The following is a 26,800-nucleotide window of genomic DNA, read 5'->3' as shown; positions in this document are numbered from 1 at the left end:
AAACACGTTTTAAATATAGGTTTTACTTTGTAAATTTGAATAGCATAGGTTACGATTTGAGAACAATGTTTAAAGGTAAACTAAACTTCATTAAACTGATATGTCCTGGTAGGCATTTTTTACTTTCTTAGTCGGTGGATAGCTTTCATTTGTAATGGGATCTGAACTTTAGAAAGAATTAAGTTAAACACTAATATAATCTAGTGGCCATAAAGTTTAATAGACATACTTCTCAATTTTCTCCATAGAATGCTTCCATTCAAAGTATAGTGCCTAGGTTATTAAAATGGTTAATCATAGTGACATGAAAACTTGAAGTCCACACTAGGAAGTATAACACACATGAAACAGATAGCCATTGTAAGCATGAACATTTTATAAATGCTTGGCCTCTCTGAGGACTGGAGTAATAAGCTTAGTAAGTAACAGAATTCATATCCATGACATACAAGCTTTCCAACGTCACCTTTTCTCAACAGTGTTGATAGATAATGAAAGGTATATATGTAGCCTGTTTGAATCTCACCAACTTAAAATCTTTTCCAGGTGTATCACATTTTAAAAATTGCATCCCATTTTAAAATCTGATATCTCATTGACTTATATAAAAGATTTTAAGTATTATGTCTGCAATCATACTTGTGAGTTATTTGTTAGTATACTCAAGAGAGTCAGCTAAAGCAATTTTGTTGAAAACAAATGCTGCAATTGCCTTTCAAACGAAAAACAAGTATATTGGCCCAACTTAAAGGGAATTTTCAAATATTCAGTACTGTAAAATTCTTGCCAGTAATTTCAGTGCTGTTTTCTCTCATCAATGGCCCTTTGGTGATCTCATTTAAAAAACGTTGTTCATTACCAGATTACTTGTCAATTGCTAAAATAATTCTTATTTGTAAATCTAGTATCTAGAGCTATGGAAACTGTAAGTTATAACTTTTTTCTCTTTTTGCATAAAAGATGTTCATTGTAACAAGTCTGGAGTACAAAAAGTCTCACAAGATAAGTGAACCGTAATTCTACTATCCAAAAATGACCACTTTCCATAGTTACATGAACTCTATGAACATTACTTTAGAATTGCATTTCTGCTGTGTACTTTGTTTTTTACCTAATGTCCGTGGAAAAGACTTAAATATAATTGACTCACACAAAAAGATGCATCCTCATTCAGCATTCTGAAAGCAATGAAAATTTCATCTGACATTCAGGAAACATTTATCAGAGTCCTATTATGAGCCAGATACTTACTGTGACACTTAAGAGGATCCTTCTTTTTAAACTGGCTGCATTTTGTGTGTGTGTGTGTGTGTGTGAGTGAGAGAGTGTCAAGAGATGTGGGTTGTACAGGGAGGTACTTCTTCAACAATTACAGGGGCTTGTTGGTTACCTAAATTCACAGAACAAATAATGACTTTTTACAAACTAAAAAATTTTTATTAAAACTTTACAGCCTCGATAGGAAGTCATGTTAGAAAAAATTTGGTCAAATGATAAATTGTGTTCAGTACTATGTTAGGCCTTATTTAAGTCATAAAGGCAAACGTAATTTGTGTCCAGAATGTGCTCATTAATAGTTCTACAGCCTACAAAAAAAAACACCTGTTGTATTTTGATTGCCTTGTAATTGCCAAACTGTGTGGTGTGTGGCTTTTTTTAACCTTATTTTTACCTTATAATGAAATTTTACTTCAGTGGGAAACAAAAGATGGCAACTACTCCACCTTCTGTACAAAAAGGATTTAAGTTGGACTCTACTACTTTGTTATCGTGAGTTGCTGTGACATGGTCAAGCTTAACAATTAATATATCTGGTTCTTTGTTCTCCATTTTATTCTGCTCTTTGAAACAGTAGTATTCAAAGAACTTCTGTGATGAAGGAAAACTTCCATATCTGTGCTGTTCAATATGGTAACCACCAGCCATTGTGGCTGCTGATCACTTGAAATATGGCTGATGTAACTGATGAACTTAACTTTTATTGTAATTAGTTGTAATAAAATTAAATAGCCTCTGGAGAAGGAAATGGCAACCCACTGTAGTATCTTTGCCTGGGAAACTCCATGGAAAAGAAAAAATTATTATGCCTGATTATTTTCTTTATTATGGTAAGGTGGAAATACAACATCCCAAAATGTATGAGATGCAGCAAAAGCAGTTCTACGAGAGAAGTTAGTAGTGATAAATGCTTACATTAAAAAAAAAAAAAAAACACAAGATCTTTAATAACTAACGTAAAAAATTTAATAGCCTCTCATAGCTAGGTACTTCCAAGTTTGACAGCATGGCTTTCAAATGTGGTAGGTGCCCTTTATTTTCATGAGGAAACAGCTGACCCACAGAAAAAAATCAAGTCAATCATATGGAAGTAGAAAACAGTTTAATTTGTAGTTTTGAAAAAAAAAATAAGTTTATAAAATGGTATGCTCTACTATTTAAATTCAGGAGCATTATATAGAGAGATACATTAAATTTTCATCATTTTATGTTGCTTGAGGGAGAGAAGTAAAAAGAAATGGGGTGGAGAAAGTTGATCTTAGGGCAAGGAGGGGATAATGTCAGGCAAAATAAAGCCATGTGAAGATACACAAGAAGCAGAGAGCCAAGTGACCAACCAAAGCAAATTCAGAACAACTTTTACAGCCTGGGAACTGCTAGGGGAGAGTAGAAAAATCTTTCTGTCATCAGCATTCTTGTCATAGTTGCTGTTATACTAAGAATTTTCTAGATCTTTCTCCTTCTCTGGAACTTTGTGTCTGAAATGACAGAATTACAGGCTCTGCTGCAAACGTGAAAAATGATATGAAACAGAAGGGACATATTTTCTTCAGGATACAATCATTTATGGCATGTCTGCAGTGTACATTCTTTCTCCAGAAAGAATGAAGGGATGGAGCCAAAGCAAAAACAACACCCAGTTGTGAATGGGACTGGTGATGGAAGCAGGGCTCGATGCTGTAAAAAGCATTACTGCATAGGAACCTGGAGTGTCAGGTCCATGAATCAAGGCAAATTGAAAGTGGTCAAACAGAAGATGACAAGAGTAAACATCGACATTCTAGGAATCGGTGAACTAAGATGGACTGAAATGGGTGAATTTAACTCAGATGACCATTATATCTACTACTGTGGGCAGGAATCCCTTAGAAGAAACAGTAGCCATCATAGTCAACAAGAGAGTCCGGAATGCAGTACTTGGATACGATCTCAAAAACGACAGAATGATCTCTATTCGTTTCCAAGGCAAACCATTCAGTATCATGGTAATCCAAGACTATGCACCGACCAGTAACACGGAAGAAGCTGAAGTTGAACGGTTCTACGAAGACCTACAAGACCTTTTAGAACCAACACCCCAAAAAGATGTCCTTTTCATTATAGGGGACTGGAATGCAAAAGTAGGAAGTCAAGAAACACCTGGAGTAACAGGCAGATTTGGCCTTGGAGTACAGAATGAAGCCGGCAAAGGCTAAGAGTTCTGCCAAGAGAACACACTGTTCATAGCAAAGACCTTTTTCCAACAACACAGGAGAAGACTCTACACATGGACGTCACCAGATGGTCAACACTGAAATCAGATTGATATATTCTTTGCAGCCAAAGATGGAGAAGCTCTATACAGTCAGCAAAAACAAGACTGGTATCTGACTGTGGCTTGGATCATGAACTCCTTATTGCCAAATTCAGAATGAAATTGAAGAAAGTGGAGAAAACCACTAGACCATTCAGGTATGACCTAAATCAAATCCCTTATCCCTAAATCAAATACAGTGGAAGTGAGAAATAGATTTAAGGGACTAGATCTGATAGAATGCCTGAGGAACTATGGATGGAGGTTTGTGACATTGTACAGGAGACAGGAATCAAGAGCATCCCCAAGAAAAAGAAATGCAAAAAAGCAAAACGGGTATCTGAGAAGGCCTTACAAATAGCTGTGAAAAGGAGAGAAGTGAAAAGCAAAGGAGACAAGGGAAGATATACCCATTTGCATGCAGAGTTCCAAAGAATAGCAAGGAGAGATAAGAAAGCCTTCCTCAGCAATCAATGCAAAGAAATAGAGGAAAACAACAGGTGGGAAAGACTAGAGATCTCTTCAAGGAAATTAGAGACACCAAGGGAACATTTCATGTAAAGATGGGCACAGTAAAGGACAGAAATGGTAGGGACCTAACAGAAGCAGAAGATATTAAGAGGTGGCAAGAATACACAGAAGAACTGTACAAAAAAGATCTTCACGACCCAAATAATCATGATGGTGTGATCACTCACACTCACCTATAGCCAGACATCCTGGAATGTGAAGTCAATTGGGCCTTAGAAAGCATCACTACGAACTAAGCTAGTGGAGGTGATGGAATACCAGTTGAGCTATTTTAAATCCTGAAAGATGACTCTGTGAAAGTGCTGCACTCAATATGCCAGCAAATTTGGAAAACTCAGCAGTGGTCACAGGACTGGAAAAGGTCAGTTTTCATTCCAATCCCAAAGAAAGGCAATGACAAAGAATGCTCAAACTACCACACAATTGCACTCATCTCACATGCTAGTAGAGTGATGCTCAAAATTCTCCAAGCCAGGCTTTAGCAATATGTGAACCGTGAACTTGCTGATGTTCAAGCTGGTTTTAGAAAAGGCAGAGGAACCAGAGATCAAATTGCCAACATCTGCTGGATCATCGAAAAAGAAGAGAGTTCCAGAAAAACATCTATTTCTGCTTTATTGATTATGTGGACTGTGTGGATCACAATAAACTGGAAAATTCTGAAAGAGATGGGAATACCAGACCACCTGACCTGCCTCTTGAGAAATCTGTATGCAGGTCAGGAAGCAACAGTTAGAACTGGACATGGAACAACAGACTGGTTCCAAATAGGAAAAGGAGTACGTCAAGGCTGTATATTGTCACCCTGCTTATTTAACTTCTATGCAGAGTACATCATGAGAAACCCTGGGCTGGAGGAAGCACAAGCTGGAATCAAGATTGCCGGGAGAAATATCAATAACCTCAGATATGCAGATGACACCACCCTTATGGCAGAAAGTGAAGAAGAACTAAAGAGCTTCTTGATGAAAGTGAAAGGGGAGAGTGAAAAAGTTGGCTTAAAGCTCAACATTCAGAAAACTAAGATCATGGCATCTGGTCCCATCACTTCATGGCAAATAGATGGGGAAACAGGAAACAGTGGCTGACTTTATTTTTCTGGGCTCCAAAATCACTGCAGATGGGGATTGCAGCTGTGGTACATATACACAATGGAGTATTACTCAGCCATTAAAAAGAATACATTTGAATCAGTTCTAATGAGGTGGATGAAACTGGAGCCTATTATACAGAGTGAAGTAAGCCAGAAGGAAAAACACCAATACAGTATACTAACGCATATATATGAAATTTAGAAAGATGATAACAATAACCCTGTGTACGAGACAGCAAAAGTGACGCTGATGTATGGAACAGTCTTATGGACTCTGTGGGAGAGGGTGGGAAGATTTGGGAGAATGGCATTGAAACATGTAAAATATCATGTATGAAATGAGATGCCAGTCCAGGTTCAATGCACGATACTGGATGCTTGGGGCTGGTGCACTGGGACGACCTGGAGGGATGGTATGGGGAGGGAGGAGGGAGGCGGGTTCAGGAGGGGGAGCACATGTATACCTGTGATGGATTCATTTTGATGTTTGGCAAAACTAATACAATTATGTAAAGTTTAAAAATAAAATAAAATTTTAAAAAAAGGCATAAAATTAAAGACGCTTACTCCTTGGAAGAAAAGTTATGACCAACCTAGACAGCATATTAAAAAGCAGAGACATTACTTTGCCAACAAAGATCCATCTAGTCAAGGCTATGGTTTTTCCAGTGGTCACATATGGATGTGAGAGTTGGACTATAAAGAAAGCTGAGCACCGAAGAATTGATGCTTTGAACTGTTGTGTTGGAGAAGACTCCTGAGAGTCCCTTGCGAGGGACTGTGAGGAGATCCATCCAGTCCATCCTGAAGGAGATCAGTCCTGGGTGTTCATTGGAAGGACTGATGCTGAAGCTGAAACTCCAATACTTTGGCCACCTGATGCAAAGAGTTGATTCACTGGGAATGATCCTGATGCTGTGAAAGATGAGGGCAGGAGGAGAAGGGGACGAGGGAGGATGAGATAGTTGGTTGGCATCACCAACTCAATGGACATGAGTTTGGGTGGACTCCGGGAGTTGGTGATGGACGGGGAGGCCTGGCGTGCTGCGTGGTTCATGGGGTCGCAAAGAGTTGGACACGACTGAGCAACTGAACTGAACTGCAGTGTACAAAAGACTATGCCAAGTGCTTTGCATGATTATTTTCTTTATTATGGTAAAATATACATAACATAAAAGTGCCATTTGAGCCATTTTGAGAACACATTTCATCAGCATTAAGTATATTCACAATGTATATAACCTGACCACTTTTTATTTTCAAGACTTTTGCATCATCCCAAACAGGATCTGTGTACCTGTTAAGCAGTAACTCTTCATTCCCCCTTCTGCTCAGGTCATCTTTGTTTTTTTACTTTCTATCGCTATGAATTTGCCTGTTCTAAGTACTTCAAATAAGTGGAATCATGTGATATTTGTCCCTTTTTTTGGTCTGGTTTATTTCACTTAGAGTAATGTTTTCAAGATTCATCTATGTTGTAGCATGTATCAGATTGTATTCCTTTTTATAGCTGAATGATATTCCATTGTATGAAAATACCACGTTTTGTTTATCCTTGTGTTTATGAGCACTTGGATTGTACATTATTTTTAATAATCCACCTTGTTCCTTTTAAACTGTTTGCCTACAGCCTTTCCCCTAAGTGCCACAACTTGGCAACACTTCTCATAGGTTATGATCCAAAATAAAAGAGTTGGAATCTCTGTACTGTGCTGTTGAGAGATTGGGCACTCCTATATTGGCAGGCAACCCCCCTGTGCTCGATTATTCATTTACTTAACAAAAAATTCAGTCTACTATATTCCAGTGACCAGTGAACAAATGACCAGCTCTGGTTCACATTTCACATGACACCTGTATCCAGTATTTTATGGGAAGTCTGTTTCAAGTCATGCTTCAGGTTCAGCTCCTCACCTACTTTTTATTCATAATTCTCAGAGATCTGATAGTGGTACAACTATACAACAAAGCCACTGGAAGTGTATAGTTAGGATCAGAGCCAAAAATTCACTCTGTGTGAATAGTCTCAACCTCTTACATGAGCAGTTGCATGTATGTTGCACTAGTATCAGACTGCCTGGTTTAAAGGAGAATGGAGCAATTCATTGTAACCCAGCCCTGTGCTGTATTTAGTCCAAATCTGGCTTTTATAAAATAATACAATTATTGAAGTTAGATGAAGTGGGAAGTTGTTAACTGTTTATAAGATACTTGATATGGTAAATGTTTGAATAAGCAGTAAGTTTCTTTCTTTTTTTTTTAATCATTCATTTAACAAAGAAGTCATGTAAAAGCAACAACATAAAGACTTAATAGGTCCCAGGTACTTCGCAAAGCTCTGATCATGCATTAATTCATTTCATTCTCCTGATGACTTTCTGATGCAGGTGCACACTATTCATTTCTCCTTAAAGCCACACAAGCATGAAGAGGTCAATTTTTCTTGAGCTGACAGCAAGGAAATGGCAGAATCTAAATTCAAGTGTGGGTCTCTTTTAGATCAGAACTGGAGCACTGTTTAACGTACTATAAGATTGTATCAGTAGTTTGGTTTTAGTTAGAGCTGATTTCTCTAGTTTCAGATTTCAACAGTATTGTGGCACTGAGTAAATATTTGAGTCATCAAAAGGAGAGAGAGACTGTTAACACGTTATTGACCAGGGGAATTTTGCAGAAATTAACACCTGTGGCAGACTTCGCAGGTGGAGTGCCTGTCAATGCAGGGTACACGAGTTTGATCCCTGGGTTGGGATGATCCCCTGGAAAAGGAAATGGCAGCCCATTCCAATATTCTTGCCTGGGAAATCCCATGGACAGAGAAGCCTGGCGGGCTACACTCCACGGAATCACAAAGAGTTGGATGTGACTGAGCATGACATCTCAGGTCAATAATGTGTTAAGGATCTCTCAAAATCTTTTTATGTGATAATCTGATTTTAAAAAAAAAATCTTATTTATAGTGTGGTGGTTTGTAATTTGGAAGTGACAAAATTGATTATGTAAGTTGTTCAAATTAATCTGGTGTGTTTACAGGTGGTTGCTGTATATGGAACTTTATCTGATTTGCTTTCTGTGGCCAGCAATAAACTCGGCATAAAAGCCACCAGTGTGTATAATGGGAAAGGTGGACTGATTGATGATATTGCTTTGATCAGGTAACCTTCACCTTTTTATTAGCTGTCTACAGTGTACCCTCAGCTTCTTGATGCTTTGCTATCCCCCTTAAGTGGTAGTTAATCCCTATTAAGAATACAGGATTTTGGCAAATGATTGACTGGAATTTACTCTTTGGAATTTAAATAGTTTGGACTTAGGGTGCATTGATCAGCTGGAAAACCCTGAGTACATTCCAGTATACTCATAGTCTTTCTGCAGAGTCCATATATGCTTGTGAGGACCTCTTTATATTACTAGAAATGGATCTAGTAAGACATGAATTATTAATGTTAGAAATTTAATTGTTCTCCTTTATGTGGTACTTCTTATTGTTCAATTCATTTCCTAAGAGCGCTTTTGAATTTTATAAGCGTCATGGAGAGCTACTCTGGGGAAGACTTACCAAAAGTAAGATAGAATGTTATCTATAGTTAACTTACCCATGATCCACCATGATAGCGGTTTTGGTTGGTTTGTTTTGGGGTTTTGTTTTTTAAGTGTGCCAGGCATATTTTAAAACCAGTGTCCAGTTCACCTCATTCCATCCTCATGGGATCATAGACTTTTGGAGCAGGAGTCGGCTTAAAGAAAGTGGAATGGGAGCAGATACTAAGTACTGCCGCTGTGCTAGTTAGTTGTATTTGCTTTACCCACGTTACCTCATTTAATTGGCAAAGGCATGGGCTTTTTAAACATGATGTTGTGAAGATGATGCTCTAAATTATGGTAGTATACAAAATTTAATTTTCATTTAAACCCATCTTAGAATAACGTTTCAGCACAACATACTGCCTTTAAACACTTCTGGCCCCTTTGTTTTATGCATGAGGAAACTAACATCTGAAAAGTAGAAGGACTTACCCAGGTCATATGGTTTAATAGTTGACTCTGATTAATGAGAGGAAAACACATTTTTATATTACCCTTAAAAAATTAACTGGCATGGTGAACAAGCAGAAAAGGTTATAAGCTTAAAAGATACAGATTTAAAAGTCCAAAGAAATTGGGAGAATTTCTTAGTTTTTAAGTATTTATCTCCCAGCTTTGGTTTCTTTGGATTATCACATTGTTGAATGATATATCAACCTTAATTTCTCCTGAGGAAACACACTCTGCTTCCAAGGAAAGTTCTGTGTTCCTGTGATGTGTTATTTAGAAATATAATTTATACTTTAGAATTAAAAATTTCTACAACATAGGTTATAATCGAAGAAGGTCATAACTGAAACCTTCTGAACTATAGAATATGTACTGTTTAGAACTCAAATTGAGTTCTGCCAGAGGGGAAGGAGGTTCGGATTAGGAGGTATAAACTTCCACACAAAACAGATAAGTCACAGGCATGTAATTTGCACCACAAAGAATACAGTCAGTAATACTGTAATAATTTTGTATGGGGACAGATGGTTATTTATTGTGGAGTAGCCATCAGATGGTAGACTTATTGTAGAGATCATTTCATATATTTCATTGTCAAATCACTGTATTGTACACTTGAAACATAATATTATACATCAACTATACTTCAATTAAAAGCTTCAATTAAAAAGGATAAGAAATAGCATTTATGTATATTGTATCATATCTACCTGTTTAATAATTTGTGGTTCACAATATAAGCTCTGATAATTTATTTATACTAATGGTGAAGTGGGGCAGGGGAGGATAAACACTGATAATCCAGATGTTTGGATTATTTGTTTATATAGGTAAATATATTTAGGTATTTATTTTTATAGGTTATATTTAGGTAAATATAGTGTATTAGTGTTTATAGGTGTGTTACTTCTAACTATATTCTTCCAAGATATAATATGAAAGTTTATTTTCATTACCAAAGCAAAGAACAGCTGATGATGTGGGAGAAAACCCTAATAATTTTTTTTAGGGTTACAGAAATAAAGTGAAAAAAGAAGAGTTGGCTATAGTTTTAATCATATCCTTTGAGCATAACAGTATATTTTTCAATTGATGAGAAAGCTGAATTCACATAACTTGTATAGTGGGTTTGTTTTTATTTCCATTTCAAAAGTACTTTCATGTGCAGAATCTTCTTTGAATTTAAATCCAGAAACAGTTAAGTCAGAGGGTTAAGCACTTTGAATTTTATGAAAGTCACAGAGACCTACTTTGGTGAAAGCTTGCTAAATAAGTAAATCAAGTTAACTCATCAGTGATCTACCACAATAGTGGCTTTTGGTGTTTTTTTTTTTTTAAATACCCAAGGCAGATTTATCCCTTTAAATAAGTGTCTAGTGAACCTTATTTCATTCTCATCAGATCATAGAATTTAGAAGCAGGAAGAGGCTGAAGTAACCTGGGTTTAAACAGAAAGCATTAGAAACTTGGTCAACTTCTTTACATCATAGATAGCAAAACCTATCTTCTATAATATTCTCTATAATGTAGACCCTCTAGTCAACAGATAATTAATGTGATTTCTGGATTTTGATGGTGGCTTTTTAAATTTTGATTTCCCCAGGGATGATGATGTTTTGTTTGTGTGTGAAGGAGAACCATTTATTGGTAAGTGACTCCCTTAAAAGCCAATTTTGTCTGCCAAAATAGAGATGAAATTTCAAATATTTTACCTGGCTTTACTAAGCCAAACATTAAAAAGTATCTTGTGGCAGTATTCAGCTCTTCATAGCTCTTTGGATTCTGCATTGGGGTTGGGGGAATGTGAAAGTAAATTTCTATCTTAAATTAGATGATCATATTTTAGTATGGATACTTCATCTTTTATGTGTTTTTAAAATGCTCTAGATGTGCACATATCCATTAATTATGCCACAATAAGGTAGTTTTGATTTTAGAACTCTGTTTTCTTGAAATTTTCTCTGATAGTAGTTACCAAGTCTCTCTCTTGTGTTACATATTTTTAAGCATGTATAGGTTGCAGAGGGCTTCCCTGGTGGCTCAGTGGTAAAGAATCCACTTGACAGTACAGGAGACATGGGTTCGATGCCTGGGTCTGGAAAATCCCCTGGAGAAGGAAATGGCAACCCACTCCACTATTCTTTCCTGGGAAATCCCACTGACAGAGGAGCATGGTCGGCTACTGTCTTGGAGTTAGAATTAGACATGACTGAGCAACTAAACAACAGATTGCTTGCAAAAGTAATGTTTGACAATCATTCACAACAGAAAAATCAGTCAAAGATGCCAGTATCAACCACACACACTCATACACATATATACATACTACCCTTTAATTTTGAAGAAAGCAGGTACAGTGTATATCTCAAAAGAAAGAGCCTGAGGCTTAAATAAGGTAAATATTCTTTAATGAGTATCTCAGACAATCACACTATGAATATTTAAGTATTTTTTAAGCCTTCTCAGTATTTGTGTTTATTGAGTGGAGGTAGTTCTTAGGATCATCATATGGCAACTTAGAAGTAAGTGCATATTCTCTGTCTTTGCCTTAAGGCTGTGAACAAAAAATTTTTCTCATCTTTTTTTACCTGTTAACCTAACAGAGTGGCAGGTAGTAGTCACTTGATTGAGTCATTGCATACAAATAAACAATAAAAAGTGATTTAGTGTTTTTTGTTTCATCATTCTGAGCTTTTAGAGTTAAAAATATTGGGTATGTTTTCATCCTCTGCATTTATTGATACCTAGATTATTTTACTTTTGACCAGTGGAAATCCCTTGAAGTTTTCCTCTTATATAAACCTGTTAGTCTTTTACAGATTCCTTACTGTCTGGAATAGCAAAATGTTCATCTGATACTTCTCTTGTCCTAAACCCAGATCAGTTTTTTATTATTGGAAACCTTCATATCTTTTAGTGGAAAATGTCATTTCAAGACACAGTCTGGGTACTAGGGAGGCTCATTGCTCCTGAGTTCATCATCGTTACTAGGTTTTTTGGTGAACAAAATTTGAAATACATAGCTAGTGGATAAGATTCATATGTAATAAATGTTATATTATAGAAAGCTTTATATCATATATAACATAGATAAAATACCTCAAGAAAGTGACTCAGTTGTGTCTGACTCTTTGCGACCCCATGGACTGTCCTTGGAATTCTGCAGGCAAGAATACTGCAGTGGGTAGCCATTCCCTTCTCCAGAGGATCTTCCCAACCCAGGGATTGAACCCAGGTCTCCCACATTCCAGGTGGATTCTTTACCAGCTGAGCCACCAGGAAAGCATGGGTTCATGCTTTGGTTTATAATTAGGATTATAAGATTTTGTTTTGCATCGAGAATATATTTTGCAAACTTTTACACTGAAACCAAAGCCAGGCAAAGACACTACAAGAAAATTGCAAATATCCTGTATGAATACTGACATTAAAATCCTGAGCAAAATATGAGCAAACCAAAGAAGTATATTGAAAGGGTTATACTCTATGACCAAGTGGGATTTATTCCTGGAATTTGAGAATGGGCCAACAGACAAAAAGGAATCAATCTGATATGTCACCTTAGTAGAATGAAGGAAAACCCCCAAAATATCTCCACTGATGCAATGAAAGATTTTGACAAAATTCACATCTTTTCACAATAAAAACACTTAGTAAGTTTCCTTCTATTTCTAGTTTGTTATGATAAAGGCCATATATGAAAAACCCACAGCTACCAACATACACAGTGGTGAAAGACAAAGTTTTTCCACTAAAATTAGGAACAATGCCCACTTTTGCAACTTCAGATTGATATTATATTAGAGGTTCTAGCCAAATCAAACAGGCAAGAAGTAAAATTATTTCTATTCTCAGATAACATGATCTTGTATTTAGATAAACCCTAAACACACATGAAGTTAGAGCTAATAAATGAATTCAGCAAACTTCCAAGAGTCAAAATCAACACACAAAAATCAGTTGTATTTCTATATACTAACAATGAACAATCCAAAAATATATACTTAAACAGTTCAATTTACAATAGCATAAAAATAAAATGCTTAGGAATGAATGTAACCCCTATCAAAATCTAAATAATGATGAAGCTTTGAAACTAGGGAGTGGTGGTGGTTGTACAACATTGTGAATGCACTAAATGCCACCTAATGGTACACTTAAAATGCTTAATCATATTTTGTCTGGGCAATATTCCAACTTGTGTCTTTTTCTTGTTTCCTCCCAGCATTTTACTTTTAGAATATTTCAGTAAACATCCATATACTCATCACCTAGATTCTACTCATTAGCAGTTTACTATTCTTCATTATTCTTTGTTGCATAATGATCCATGTTTCTACCAGTCCATTTTATTTTTTGATGCATTTCAAAGAGATTGTCATTATCAATACACTTCACCCCTGAACATTTCAGCTACATATGATCAACTAGAGCTCAATATGTTTTACATATTTTTGAGTTAAACTTGCATAAAATGCATAAATTTTAAGTGTATCTTACTGAGTGTTGTACCCATCTGTGTAACCCAAACCCCTATCAAGATAAGAATGTTACAATCATCCTAGAAATTTGCCTCAGGCTCTTTCTTAGTCCCACCCTACCCCACCAGAGACAACTACTAATTTTGTCCCTACCATACAATAATTTCCCCTATTATATAAACCTTCATATAGTTAGAATCACAGAACATGTATTCTTTTGTATGAGGCTTCTGTCATTCAATATGATGTCTTAAGAACTGATTCTCTTTTCAGTTCAGTTCAGTAGCTTAGTCCTGTCCGACTCTTTGCGACCCCATGGACTGCAGCATGCCAGGCTTCCCTATCCATCACCAACTCCCGGAGCCTACTCAAACTCATGACCATTGCGTCGATGATGCCATCTAACCATCTCATCCTCTGTCGTCCCCTTCTCCCGCCTTTATCTTTTCCAGCATCAGGGTCTTTTCCAGTGAGTCAGTTCTTCAGATCAGGTGGCCAAAGTATTGGAGTTTCAGCTTCAACATCAATCCTTCCAATGAATATACAGGACTGATTTCCTTTAGGATTGACTGGTTGATCTCCTTGCAGTCCAAGGGACTCTAAAGGGTCTTCTCCAACACCACAGTTCAAAAGCATCAATTCTTTTGTGCTCAGCTTTGGTTATAGTCCAACTCATATCCATACATGAATACTGGAAAAACCGTAGCTTTGACTAGATGGACCTTTGTTGGCAAAGTAATATCTTTGCTTTGAATATGCTATCTAGGCTGGTCATAGCTTTTCTTCCAAGGAGCAGGTGTCTTAATTTCATGGCTGCAATCACCATCTGCAGTGATTTTGGAGCCCCCAAAAATAGCCACTGTTTCCACTTTTCTCCATCTGTTTGCCATGAAGTGATGGGACCGCATACCATGATCTTCGTTTTCTGAATGTTGAGCTTTAAGCCAACTTTTTCACTCTCCTCTTTCACTTTCATCAAGAGGCTCTTTAGTTCTTCTTCACTTTCTGCCATAAGGGTGGTGTCATCTGTGTATCTGAGGTTATTGATATTTCTCCCGGCAATCTTGATTCCAGCTTGTGCTTCATCCAGCCTTGCATTTCACATGATGTACTCTACATATAAGTTAAATAAGCAGGGTAACAATATATAGCCTTGATGTACTCCTTTCCTGATTTGGAACCAGTGTGTTGTTTCATGTCCAGTTTTAACTGTTGCCTCTTGACGTGCATACAGATTTCTCAGGAGGCATGTCAGGAGGTCTGGTATTCCCATCTCTTGAACAGTTTCCACAGTTTATTGTGATCCACACAGTCAAAGGCTTTGGCATAGTCAGTAAAGCAGAAGTAGGTGTTTTTCTGGAACTCTCTTGCTTTTTCAATGACTCAGCAGATGTTGGCAGTTTGATCTCTGGTTCCTCTGCCTTTTCTAAATCTAGCTTGAACATCTGGAAGTTTTCAATTCACGTACTGTTGAAGCCTGGCTTGGAGAATTTTGAGCATTACTTTTCTAGTGCGTGAGATTAGTGCAGTTGTGCGGTAGTTTGAACATTCTTTGATATTGCCTTTCTTTGGGATTGGAATGAAAACTGACCGTTTTCAGTCCTGTGGCCACTGCTGAGTTTTCCAAATTTGCTGGCATATTGAGTGTAGCACTTTCACAGCATCATCTTTCAGGATTTGAAATAGCTTAAACTGGAATTCTATCATCTCCACTAGCTTTGTTCATAGTGATGCTTCCTAAGGCCCACTTGACTTCGCACTCCAGGATGTCTGGCTCTAGGTGAGTAATCACACCATCATGGTTATCTGGGTCATGAAGATCTTTTTGTATAGTTCTTCTGTGTATTTTTGCCACCTCTTCTTAATATCTTCTGCTTCTGTTAGGTTCATACCATTTCTGTCCTTTATTGTGCCCATCTTTGCATGAAATGTTCCCTTGGTATCTCTAATTTTCTTGAAGAGGTCTCTAGTTTTTCCCATTCTATTGTTTTCCTCTATTTCTTTGCATTTGTCACTGAGGAAGGCTTTCTTATCTCTCCTTGCTATTCTTTGGAACTCTGCATTCAGATGGGTATGTCCTTCCTTTTCTCCTTTGCCTTTTGCTTCGCTTCTCTTCTCAGCTATTTGTAAGGCCTCATCAAAGAAAAACAACACCCAATTGTAGATGTGACAGGTGTTGGAAATAAAGTCTGATGCTGTAAAGAGCAATATTGCATAGAAACCTGGAATGTTAGGTCAGTGAATCACGGCAAATTGGAAGTGATCAAACAAGAGACGGCAAGAGTGAACATCGACATTTTGGGAATCAGTGAACTAAAATGGACTGGAATGGGTGAATTTAACTCAGGTGACCATTATATCTACCACTATGGGCAAGAATCCCTTAGAAGAAATGGAGTAGCCATCATAGTCAACAAAAGAGTCTGAAATGCAGTACTTGGATGCAGTCTCAAAAGCAACAGAATGATCTCTGTTCGTTTCCAAGGCAAACCATTCAATATCACGGTAATCCAGGTCTATGCCCCAACCAGTAATGCTGAAGAAGCTGAAGTTGAACAGTTCTATGAAGACCTACAAGAACTTCTAGAACCAATACCCAAGAAAGATGTCCTCTTCATTATAGGGGACTGGAATGCAAAAGTAGAAAATCAAGAGCTACCTGAAATAATAGGTAAATTTGGCCTTGGATTACAAAACGAAGCAGGTCAAAGGCAAACAGAGTTTTGCCACGAGAATGCCCTACTCATAGCAAACACCCTCTTCCAAACAACACAAAAGAAGACTCTACACATGGACATCAGCAGATGGTTAGTACCAAAGTCAGATTGATTATATTCTTTGCAGCAAAGATGGGGAAGCTGTATGCAGTCAGCAAAAATAAGACCAGGAGCTTACTGTGGCTCAGATTATGAATTCCTTATTGTCAAACTCAGACTTAGATTGAAGAAAATAGGGGAAACCACTAGACCATTCAAGTATGATCTAAATCAAATCCCTTAAGGTTATACAGTAGAAGTGACAAATAGATGCACGGGATTAGATTTGTTAGAGTGCCTGAAGAACTATGGATGGAGTCTCATGACATTGTACAGGAGGCAGTGATCAAGACCATCCCCAAGATTCTCTTTTAGACCTCCAGTTTTTTAATTCAGGCCTAAGAGAATGCTCCCAGTCCTATTACAAAAAAAAAAAAAAAATCAAATCTATATGTGCTGAAACTGAGTATAGAATTGTAAGGTTTTTGTTTAACATTTTCTTTTATGTGTGTCTCCTTTCTTGCATATCAGTAATCCTGGTTTCCAGGGACACACATAATGTCAAGAAATTACTGTTTTCCTTCATCTTACACAAAATACACATAAAAGTTTCACTAACAATCCCAATACTTTGTATATGATTACAAAGACAATATGACTACTAAAGACAGTTAAGGATTTTTAATATGCCTATTCCTTTATTTAAAAGTGTATCCATTGTCACATATGCTGTATACATAGACATACACACACACACCATTGTATACTGTACTCTTTCCCTTAAAACCATCACTTATTTTTTCTCCTCCAGTCCTTAAATTGATGTCTCAAAAGGCCGTCTGAAATTTATTTTCCAGTAGATTCTTTATAAAGAACTTGTGAAAACTGTGTTCTCTTGACATCTTGCATGTGGCCTCTATACCTGAAAATCAGTTTGGCTAGTCATAAAATCATATGTCAGATGATTTCATGACAAAATTGCCACTTTAATGGTATATTTTTTATTGTATATCAGTTATACCTCAATTGTTTAAAAAAATCTTTAGGTTGTGATTTTTCTTTAAATACCTTAAATATGTTACTCCGTTTTTTTCTAGCATAGAGTACTTGTGTTGAAAAAAAGCTGATTTCTTGTAACTGACTATTTTTCCTAGATCCCCCGAAGGGTGATTCTCTTTCTTTAAAATATAGTAACTTTAATAGTCTATTTCTAGATGTTCTGAATTGTTCTGGGTTGATTTTCTCAGATATGTGGTGGGCCCTTTCAATACGTAGTTTCACTTTTTTTAATTTCAGAAAAGTTTTCTTGAACTTTGTGTTTGTTTTGTCACCATGATTTGATTTTCTCTGATCAGGATATCTATTGTATGTTATTCGATCTTTTATACTTGTGTTCAGTTGATGTATTTAAAATCTTTTTAAATTATTGTTATTTTTTAAAATTGGTGATTGCTTTACATTATTGGTTTCATTTCTGCCATACATCAACATGAATTAGCCATAGGTATACAGATGTCCCCTCTCTCTTAAACTCCCTCCCTCTAACCCTCTAGGTTGTTACAGAGCCCGGTTTGAGTTCCCTGAGTCCTACAGCAAATTTCCATTGGCTATCTATTTTACATATGGTAGTTTGTATGCTTCCATGCTGTTCTCTCCATTTATCTCACCCTCTCCTTCCTCTCCCTGGCCCTTGTCCGTATGTCTGTTCTCTGTGTGTCTCCATTGCTGCCCTGTGAATAGGTTAATGAGTACCATCTTTATAGATTCCATATATATGCATTAATATGTGATATTTGTTTTTGACTTACTTCACACTATATAATAGGCTGCAGTTGCATTCATCTCACAAGAATTGACTCAAATGCATTCCTTTTTATGACTGAGTAGTATTCCATTACATATATGGACCACAGCTTTTTTATCCATTCATCTGTAGATGGACATCTGGGTTGCTTCCATGTCCTAGCTATTGTAAATAATGCTGCAGTGAATATTGGGATGCATGTCTTTTTCAGGTTTGGTTTCCTCAGGGTGTATGCCTAGAAATGATATTACTGGGTCATATGGTGGTTTTATTCCTGGTTTTCTAAGGAATCTCCATAATGTCTTCCATAGTGGCTGTATCAATTTACATTCCCACTATCAATGCAAGAGGGTTCCCCTTTTCCCATACTTTCTCCAGCACTTGTTGTTTGTGGATTTTTTGATGATGGCCATTCTGACTAGTGAGGTGATACTCACTGTAGTTTTGACTTGTATTTCACTAATAAGGAGAGGTGTTGAGCATCTTTTCATGTGTTTATTAGCTATCTGTATGTGGTCTTTAGAGAAATGTCTGTTTGGTCTTTTGTCCACTTTTTGACTGGTTTGTTTGTTTTTCTGGTATGAGTTGTTTGTATATTTTGGAAATTAATCCTCTGTTGGTTGTTTCATTTGCTATTATTTTCTCCCATTCTGTGGTTTATCTTTTCACCTTGTTTATACTTTCCTTTGCTGTGCAAAAGCTTTTAAGTTTAATTAGGTCCCATTTGTTTATTTTTGTTCTTATTTCCATTATTCTTGGAGGTGGGTCATAGAGGATCTTGTTATGATTTATGTCATATAGTATTCTGCCTATGTTCTCATCTAAGAGTTTGATAGTCTGTGGTTTTACATTTAGGTTTTTACTCCATTTTGAGTCTATCTTTGAATATGGTGTGAGAAAGTGTTCTAATTTCATTCTTTTACACATAGTTGTCCAGTTCTCCCAGCACTGCTTATTCAAGAGACTATCTTCTCCCCATTGTATATTCTTGCCTCCTTTGTCAAAGATAAGGTGCCCATAGGTGTGTGGGTTTATCTCTGGGCTTTCTATCTTGTTCCATTGTCTGTACTCTGTGCCAGTACCATGCTGTCTTGATGACTGTATGTTTGTATTATAGTCTGAAATCAGGTAAGTTGATTCCTCCAGCTCCATTCTTCTTTCTCAAGATTGCTTTGACTGCTTGGGGTCTTCCATGTTTCCATACGAATTGTGAAATTTTTTTGTTCTAATTCTGTGGAAAGTGCCATTGGTAATTTGATGGGGGTTGCATTCTATCTATATATTACATTTGATAGTATAGTCATTTTCACAGTATTGATTCTTCCAGCCCAGGAGCATGGAATATCTCTCCATCTGTTTGTGTTGTCTGTTATTTCTTTCATCAGTGTCTTGTAGTTTTTTGTACACAGCTCTTTTGCCTCCGTAGGTAAGTTGAAATCTATTAAATAATTTTCATCTCTTCCTTCATTTCTTTTTGATTTTTAAAGCTTTCCCCTTTCATCTTTTCTCTCCCTTCAGGCATTATCTGTGGTGTTCTTTCACTCATGTGTTTCTTGTAATCTTCATTTCTGAAATGATTTTTCTTTTTACTTCTAATTCTGAGTTCTCTTGTCCCATTTCTTCATTTTTGGTTCTGGTTTATATTGTTTACCTCTTTTAGTATATTTTAAATATTATAGTTTACCTATCTTGTGGGTATTTCTGCCATATCTTTATTATCTATAGGGATGTAGTCTTCCTTTTTAAAAATAATTTTTTAATTTTGTATGGGAGTTTCTATTCCTCGTTTTTTACATGAAATTCATTTTCCTTTACTGGAGAAGGACTGGCTGACTTAGGAAAGTTTTCCTAATTTCATGGCTTTAGGTTTGCCTTTTCTGTTTATTGTGAAGTATTGAAAAAATATGGGGATTACCACCTTATGTATTCTGGTTCTGGTGGACCTTGTTGACTTTTATTATCTTTTTTTAAAATTTATTTTTAATTAAAGGATAATTGCTTTTAGAATATTGGTTTCATTTCTGCCATACATCAACATGAATTAGCCATAGGTATATATATGTGCCCTCCCTCTTGAAACTCCCTCCCACCCCGACCCTTTCACACCCCTCTAGGTTGTTACAGAGCCTAGGTTTGGGTTCCCTGAGTCATGCAGCAAATTTCCCTTGGCTGTCTGTTCTATGTATGGCAGTGTGTGTGTTTCCATGCTGCTGTCGCCATTTGTCTTACCCTCTCCTTCCTCCCCTCTGCCTGTGTCCATAAGTCTGTTCTCTGTGTCTGCATCTCCATTGCTGCCCTGCGAATAGGTTCATCAGTACCATCTTTCTAGATTCCATATATGTGTGTTAATATGTGATATTTGTTTTTCTCTTTCTGACCTACTTCACTCTGTATAATAGACTCGAGGTTCACCTACCTCATTAGAACTGACTTCGATGTGTTCCTTTTCCCAACAATTTACCCTCAGTGTGGGGCTTTTTTCCTAGGTGGGAGTTTTGAGAGTTCATTTTCCGCTCCTTCAGATCTTACTGCACACTACCTGAATCACCTGCAGTTAAGAGTGGGCGGACCCCTCCACTTCCGGGTGGTTGTTCTCAAGTAGATTTGCTGAGTTTTGCAGTGAGTCTTTATGGATTACTTTGGAATTCTTAGAATCACTACATACCCTGCTGCTGCCATCAAAGAAGCTGATGCCATAGCTGCTCTCCTAGCTGTCAGTACTGGTGGTATACCTTATACTTAGTTTTGTTTTTGATGCTGTCTATGGGTACAGGGCTTGCTGTCCTAGTAGCTCTGCCATGCTTTTATCTGTGTTTTTAGTTTAAAAAATTATGGTATTGGCATCTTCCCCAAATCACCAAATTAATGATTCCCCGAATTAATGTTTATTTTTTCTACCTGTCATCTCTAGATCCTCAGACAGATTCTAAACTACCTGAAGGGCTGTCAGGATCTCACACAGACTGGCTCACATTAAATGTTGGAGGGCGGTACTTTACCACCACACGGTAGGTGCAACATGCGTGTGTGTGTCAACGTGATGCTATATGCTGTCTGTTCTTTCCTTCAGATTACTTATTTCCTTAGAAGATATTCCAGTGCGGCTTAACTATACTGTGTGATTTGAAACCAATTTTTAGAAAGTTTTTTTTTTTGAGAGTAGAAAAATGGCTCATAAGTCATTCCAGAGAAGGCACAAAAAGCATGAATTTAGCATTTTTAGAATGTGTTTTTAAAATATTGAGCAATATACTTGTAACACAAGTAAGAAAATTAACAACACTGAAATTTTAAGACACAACTGCTTATGCTAAAGGGATAAAAACAGCCTACTTTAGAGCATGAAAATTGTGATATAGTTGTATGCTAGAGGGATAGATTAGCATTGAAATTAAAGTCAACTAAATCGATGTTTAAATCAAAGGAAGTGCCAGATTAGAAGGGATTTTGATAAATGGCAACTTACTGCACATTTTTGTCTCCCAGCATCACTCCTCCCAGGTTATAGCATGCATCTTTTTGAGAGAGCAGCTGAGATCAAGTATACTCTTGACTTAAATATGTTTGTTTATAAAGACAAATGGAGAAATCCATTTTTTTCCCTGAATTCTTAGGAGCACTTTAGTGAATAAAGAACCCGACAGTATGCTGGCCCACATGTTTAAGGACAAAGGTGAGTGCAGTCCATAATTTTCCCATTTTGCATCTGTAGCTGTATTGACTTTATAAACTACTGTCCTTTTGTACTTTTTAATGGTATTGGTAATAATCTGTACACGAGTAAAAACATACTGGTATGCTACACAGTTTTCTTCCTATAAATTCCTGACTTTATTTTTTGCTTATGGGGGGGGCTATCTTCATTTTGTTGGTCCCACAGGTGTCTGGGGAAATAAACAAGATCATAGAGGAGCTTTCTTAATTGACCGAAGTCCTGAGTACTTTGAACCCATTTTGAACTACTTGCGTCATGGACAGCTCATTGTCAATGATGGGATTAATTTATTGGGTGAGTTTGCAATGTAATTCCTTATATTTTTGTAAGTTTAGGATTTATACTTTTTTTTTTAAACTAGCTTAGTGTAATGTATTTTCATCAAGTAAAATTATCTTTTTCACTTTTAATACTAAATGCTTTTATGTGTATACGAGTATATATAGTTACAGAGGTATAGCCACAGACCCATGAATTCCAATTTTGGATTCTAAATAGACTTAGAATTTATCAGTAAGCACTCTATTGTATTATTCTTTTAAAATTTTTATTTACTTTTTAAGTTTTTCTTTATTTGTTTTTGGCTGCACTGGGTCTTCGTCGCTTTGTGCAGGCTTTCTCTGGTTGCGGTGAGCAGGGGCTACCCTTTGTTGCAGTGTGTGGGCTTCTCGCTGTGATGGCTTCTCTTTCGTGGAGCACAGGTTCTAGGAGCACTGGCTTCAGTAGCTGTGGCACTTGGGTTTAGTTGCTTCATGGCACACTAAAGTCTTATTGGACCAGGGATCAAACCCGTGTCCCCTGCATTGGCAGACAGATTACCCATGTTGCCACCATGGAAGTCCTTGTTCTTTTTAAAATTGCATTATAAGTGTGACTTGGATTCGGTTATGGACCTTTCCATTATATTGAGAAGTGAGGTCAAGAGAGGAAATTGTACTTTGGAATCATAGGACTGGATTAGAATGTTGATTCTACAACTTACTACAAGATTAACCTGGGGACAGTCTGAGTCTCCTTTGAAAACTGTTAAAAATATTCTCACCTCAGGACTTCCTTGGTGATCCAGTGGTGAAGACTTTTTCTTCCAGTGCAGCGGCTGTGGGTTCAGTTCCTGGTCAGGGAATTAAGAATGCTGCACTGCGTGGGTGGGACAAAAGACTTTAAAAAAACACTCACCCCGGACTGTATAGTGAGATTTCTGTTAATGTTCATGATGACAGTGAACATGAGAATCCTTATAAAGGAGTTCACAGGCCTCATCCAAGTGACAGAAGCCAGTGTATCCTGTGGAGTGGTGGGAAGGTGGTGATCTTACGGCAGTTTGTTGTCAGGGAGATGTGTGGACTTAACGTTCCAGAGCTGTGATTTTTAAAGAAAAACTGAAAATCTAACATGTTACATAAAATCTTCTGACTTTTAAAATGTTTCTCCGCAAACACATCAGAATCAGCCTGGGGGATGTGAGCTTACAATCCCGATGTTGTTGAATGGCATAGGAGTTAAACATGTGGACGGGAGTCAGGCAGTTGTCGTTCAGTCACTTAGTTGTGTCTGACTCTGCGGCCCCGTGGACTGCAGCATGCCAGGCTTCTCTGTGCTTCACTATCTCCCACAGTTTGCTCAAACTCATGTCCTTTAAGTCGATGCCATCCAACCATCTAATTCTCTGTCGCCTCTTTTGCCTCCTGCCCTCAATCTTTCCCAGCATTGGGGTCTTTTCCAACAAGCAGACCCATTGCATCAAGTGGCCAAAGTATTGAAGCTTCAGCATCAGTCCTTTTTGAATATTCAGGGTTGATTTCCTTTAGGATTGACTGGTTTGATCTCCTTGCTGTCCAAGGGACTCTCAAGAGTCTTCTCCAACACCACAGTTTGAAAACATCAATTCTTTGGCGCTCAGCATTCTTTATGGTTCACCTCTCACATCCGTACATGACTACTGGAAAAACCATAGCTTTGACTATACAGACTTCTGTCAGCAAAGAGATGTCTTTGCTTTTTAATATGCTGTCTAGGTTTGTCATAACTTTTCTTCCAAGGAGCAAGTGTCTTTTAATTTCATGGCTGCAGTTACCATCCACAGTGATTTTGGAGCCCAGGAAATAAAATCTGTTTGTATGAAATGGTGGGACTGGATGTCATGATCTTAGCTTTTTGAATGTTAAATTTAAAGCCAGCTTCTATACTCTCCTCTTTCACCCTCTTCAAGAGGCTAGTTAGTTCCTCTTTGCTTTCTGCCATTAGTATGGTATCTGAGGTTGTTGATATTTCTACTGGCAATCTTGATTCTAGCTTGTGATCATCTGGCTTGACATTTTTCATGATGTACTCTGCGTAGAATAAACAGAATGACAATATACAACCTTGACGTATTCCTTTCCCAGTTTTCAACCAGTCTTGTTTCATGTCAGGTTCTAACTTGCTTCTTGACCTGCATACAGGTTTCTCAGGAGGCAGGTAAGGTGGTCTGGTATTCCCATCTCTAAGAATTTTCCACAGTTTGTTGTGATCCACATAGTCAAAGGCATTAGTATATTCGGTGAAGCAGATGTTTTTCTGGAATGCCATTGCTTTCTCTATGATCCATCAAATGTTGGTAATGCAATGTCTGGCAATTCCTCTGCCTTTTCTAAACCCAGCTTGTACATCTGGAATTTCTGTACATGTACTGCTGAAGCCTAGCTTGAAGGATTTTGAGCAAAACCTTACTAGCATGTGAAAGGAGTACAATTGTCCAATAGTTGGAACATTCTTTGGCACTGCCCTTCTTTGGGGTTGGAATGAAAACTGACCTTTTCCAGTCCTGTGGCCATTGCTGAGTTTTTCAGATTTGCTGGCATAGTGTGTGCAGCACTTTTACAACATCATATTTTAGAATTTGAAATAGCTCAGCTGGAATTCCATCACCTCCACTAGCTTTGTTTGTAGTAATGCTTCCTAAGGCCCACTTGACTTTACGCTTAAGAATGTCTGGCTGTAGATGAGTGACCACACCATCGTGCTTATCTGGGTCATTAAGACCTTTTTTGTATAGTTGCTCTGTGTATTCTTGTCACTTCTTCTTAATCTCTTCTGCTTCTGTTAGGTTCATACTGTTTCTGTCCTTTATTTTGCCCATCCTTGCATTAAGTGTTCACTTAGTATCTCCAGTTTTCTTGAAGAGATCTCAAGTCTTTCCCATTCTATTGTTTTCCTCTATTTATTTGCATTGTTCTCTTAAGAAGGGCTTTGTTTTCTCTCCTTGCTGTTCTCTGGAACTCTGCATTCAGCTGGGTATATCGTTCCCCTTCTCCTTTGCCTCTTGCTTCTCTTCTTTACTCAGCTATTTGTAAATCCTCCTCAGACAATCACTTTGCCTTCTTGCATTTCTTTTTCTTTGCGATGGTTTTGGTCACCTCTTCCTGTACAAACCTCCATCCATAGTCCTTCAAGCATTCTGTCTACCAGATCTAATTTCTTGAATCTATTTGTCACCTTCACTGTATAATCATAAGGGACTTGATTTAGGTCATACCTGAGTGGCCTATTGGTTTTCCCTAGTTTCTTCATATAAGTCTGAATTTTGCAATAAGGAGCTCATGATGTGAGCCACAGTCAGCCCCAGGTCTTGTTTTTGCTGATGAATAGAGCTTCTCTATCTCTGGCTGCAAAGAATGTAATCAGTCTGATTTCGTTATTGACCATCTGGTGATGTCCATGTGTAAAGTCATCTCTTGTGTTGCTGGAAAAGGGTGTTTTGCTGTGACCAGTGTGTACTCTTGACAAAACTCTGTTAATCTTTTCCCTGCTTCATTTTTACTCCAAGGCCAAATTTGCCTGTTAACTCCAGGTATCTCTTGACTTCCTACATTTACATTCTAATTCCCTATGATGAAAAGGACATCTTTTTTGGTGTTAGTTTTAGAATTCTTGTAGGTCTTCATAGAACCTGTGAACTTCAGCTTCTTTGGCATCAGTACTTGGGGCATAGACTTGGATTATTGTGATGTTGAATGGTTTGCCTTGGAAACCAATTGAGATCTTTCTTTCATTTTTGAGATTGCACGTAATTACTGCATTTCGGACTCTTTGTTGACTATGAGGGCTAATCCATTTCTTCTAAGGGATTCTTCCCCTCAGTCGTAGATGTGATGGTCATCTGAATTAAATTCTCCCATTCCAGTCCATTTTATTTCACAGACTCCTCTGATATATCAATGTTCACTCTTGCCTTCTCCTTGATCACCTCTAATTTACCTTGATTCATGGACCTAACATTCTAAGTTCTTAGCAGTATTGTTCTTTATAACGTTGGACTTTACTTTCACATCAGACACATCCACAACTGAGCATCGTTTTTGCTTTGGCCTAGCTGCTTCACTCTTTCTGGAGCTATTGGTAATTAATTGCCCTCTGCTCTTACCCAGTAGCATATAGGACACCTTCTGACCTGGGGGGCTCATCTTCGGGTGTTTTATCTTTTTGGCTTTTCATACTGTTTATGAGGCTCTTGCAGCAAGACTTGCAGGGGTTTGCCCTCCCTCCTGCAGTGGACTGCATTTTGTCAGAATTCTCCACTGTGACCCATCCATCTTGGATGGCCCTGCACAGCATGGCTCATAGGTCCATCGAGTTATGTAAGCCCATTCACCATGGTAAGACTGTAATCCACAAAGGGGCACAAACTCTATAATGAAATACGAAACACTCAATAACTTGCATTGTTGTCATATTAAATTTACATTGCCTACCCAAAGCCAGTGTTCTTTGACAACCTGGAGGGATAGGGTAGGGAGAGAGCTGCGAGGGGGATTCAGGATGAAGAGACCAGTGTA

At 37.5% G+C, this 26,800-nt stretch overlaps 1 protein-coding gene across 1 annotated transcript in view; it reads left to right on the top strand.

The window, feature by feature from the left end:
- The window catches only part of KCTD9 (potassium channel tetramerization domain containing 9), an 80,287-nt gene that overhangs the window by 5,184 nt on the left and 48,303 nt on the right, over positions 1-26,800 (top strand). The window contains exons 2-6 of the mRNA XM_061425876.1: positions 8,229-8,350; positions 10,834-10,877; positions 21,183-21,279; positions 21,886-21,944; positions 22,152-22,280. Coding sequence (XP_061281860.1) covers positions 8,229-8,350; positions 10,834-10,877; positions 21,183-21,279; positions 21,886-21,944; positions 22,152-22,280 — 451 coding nt within the window. The remainder of the gene's footprint in view (positions 1-8,228; positions 8,351-10,833; positions 10,878-21,182; positions 21,280-21,885; positions 21,945-22,151; positions 22,281-26,800) is intronic.

This window comes from Bos javanicus, chromosome 8, assembly GCF_032452875.1.
Source record: "Bos javanicus breed banteng chromosome 8, ARS-OSU_banteng_1.0, whole genome shotgun sequence".
NCBI classification, from domain to species: Eukaryota; Metazoa; Chordata; class Mammalia; order Artiodactyla; family Bovidae; genus Bos; species Bos javanicus.
This window is presented reverse-complemented; position numbering and strand designations above follow the sequence as displayed.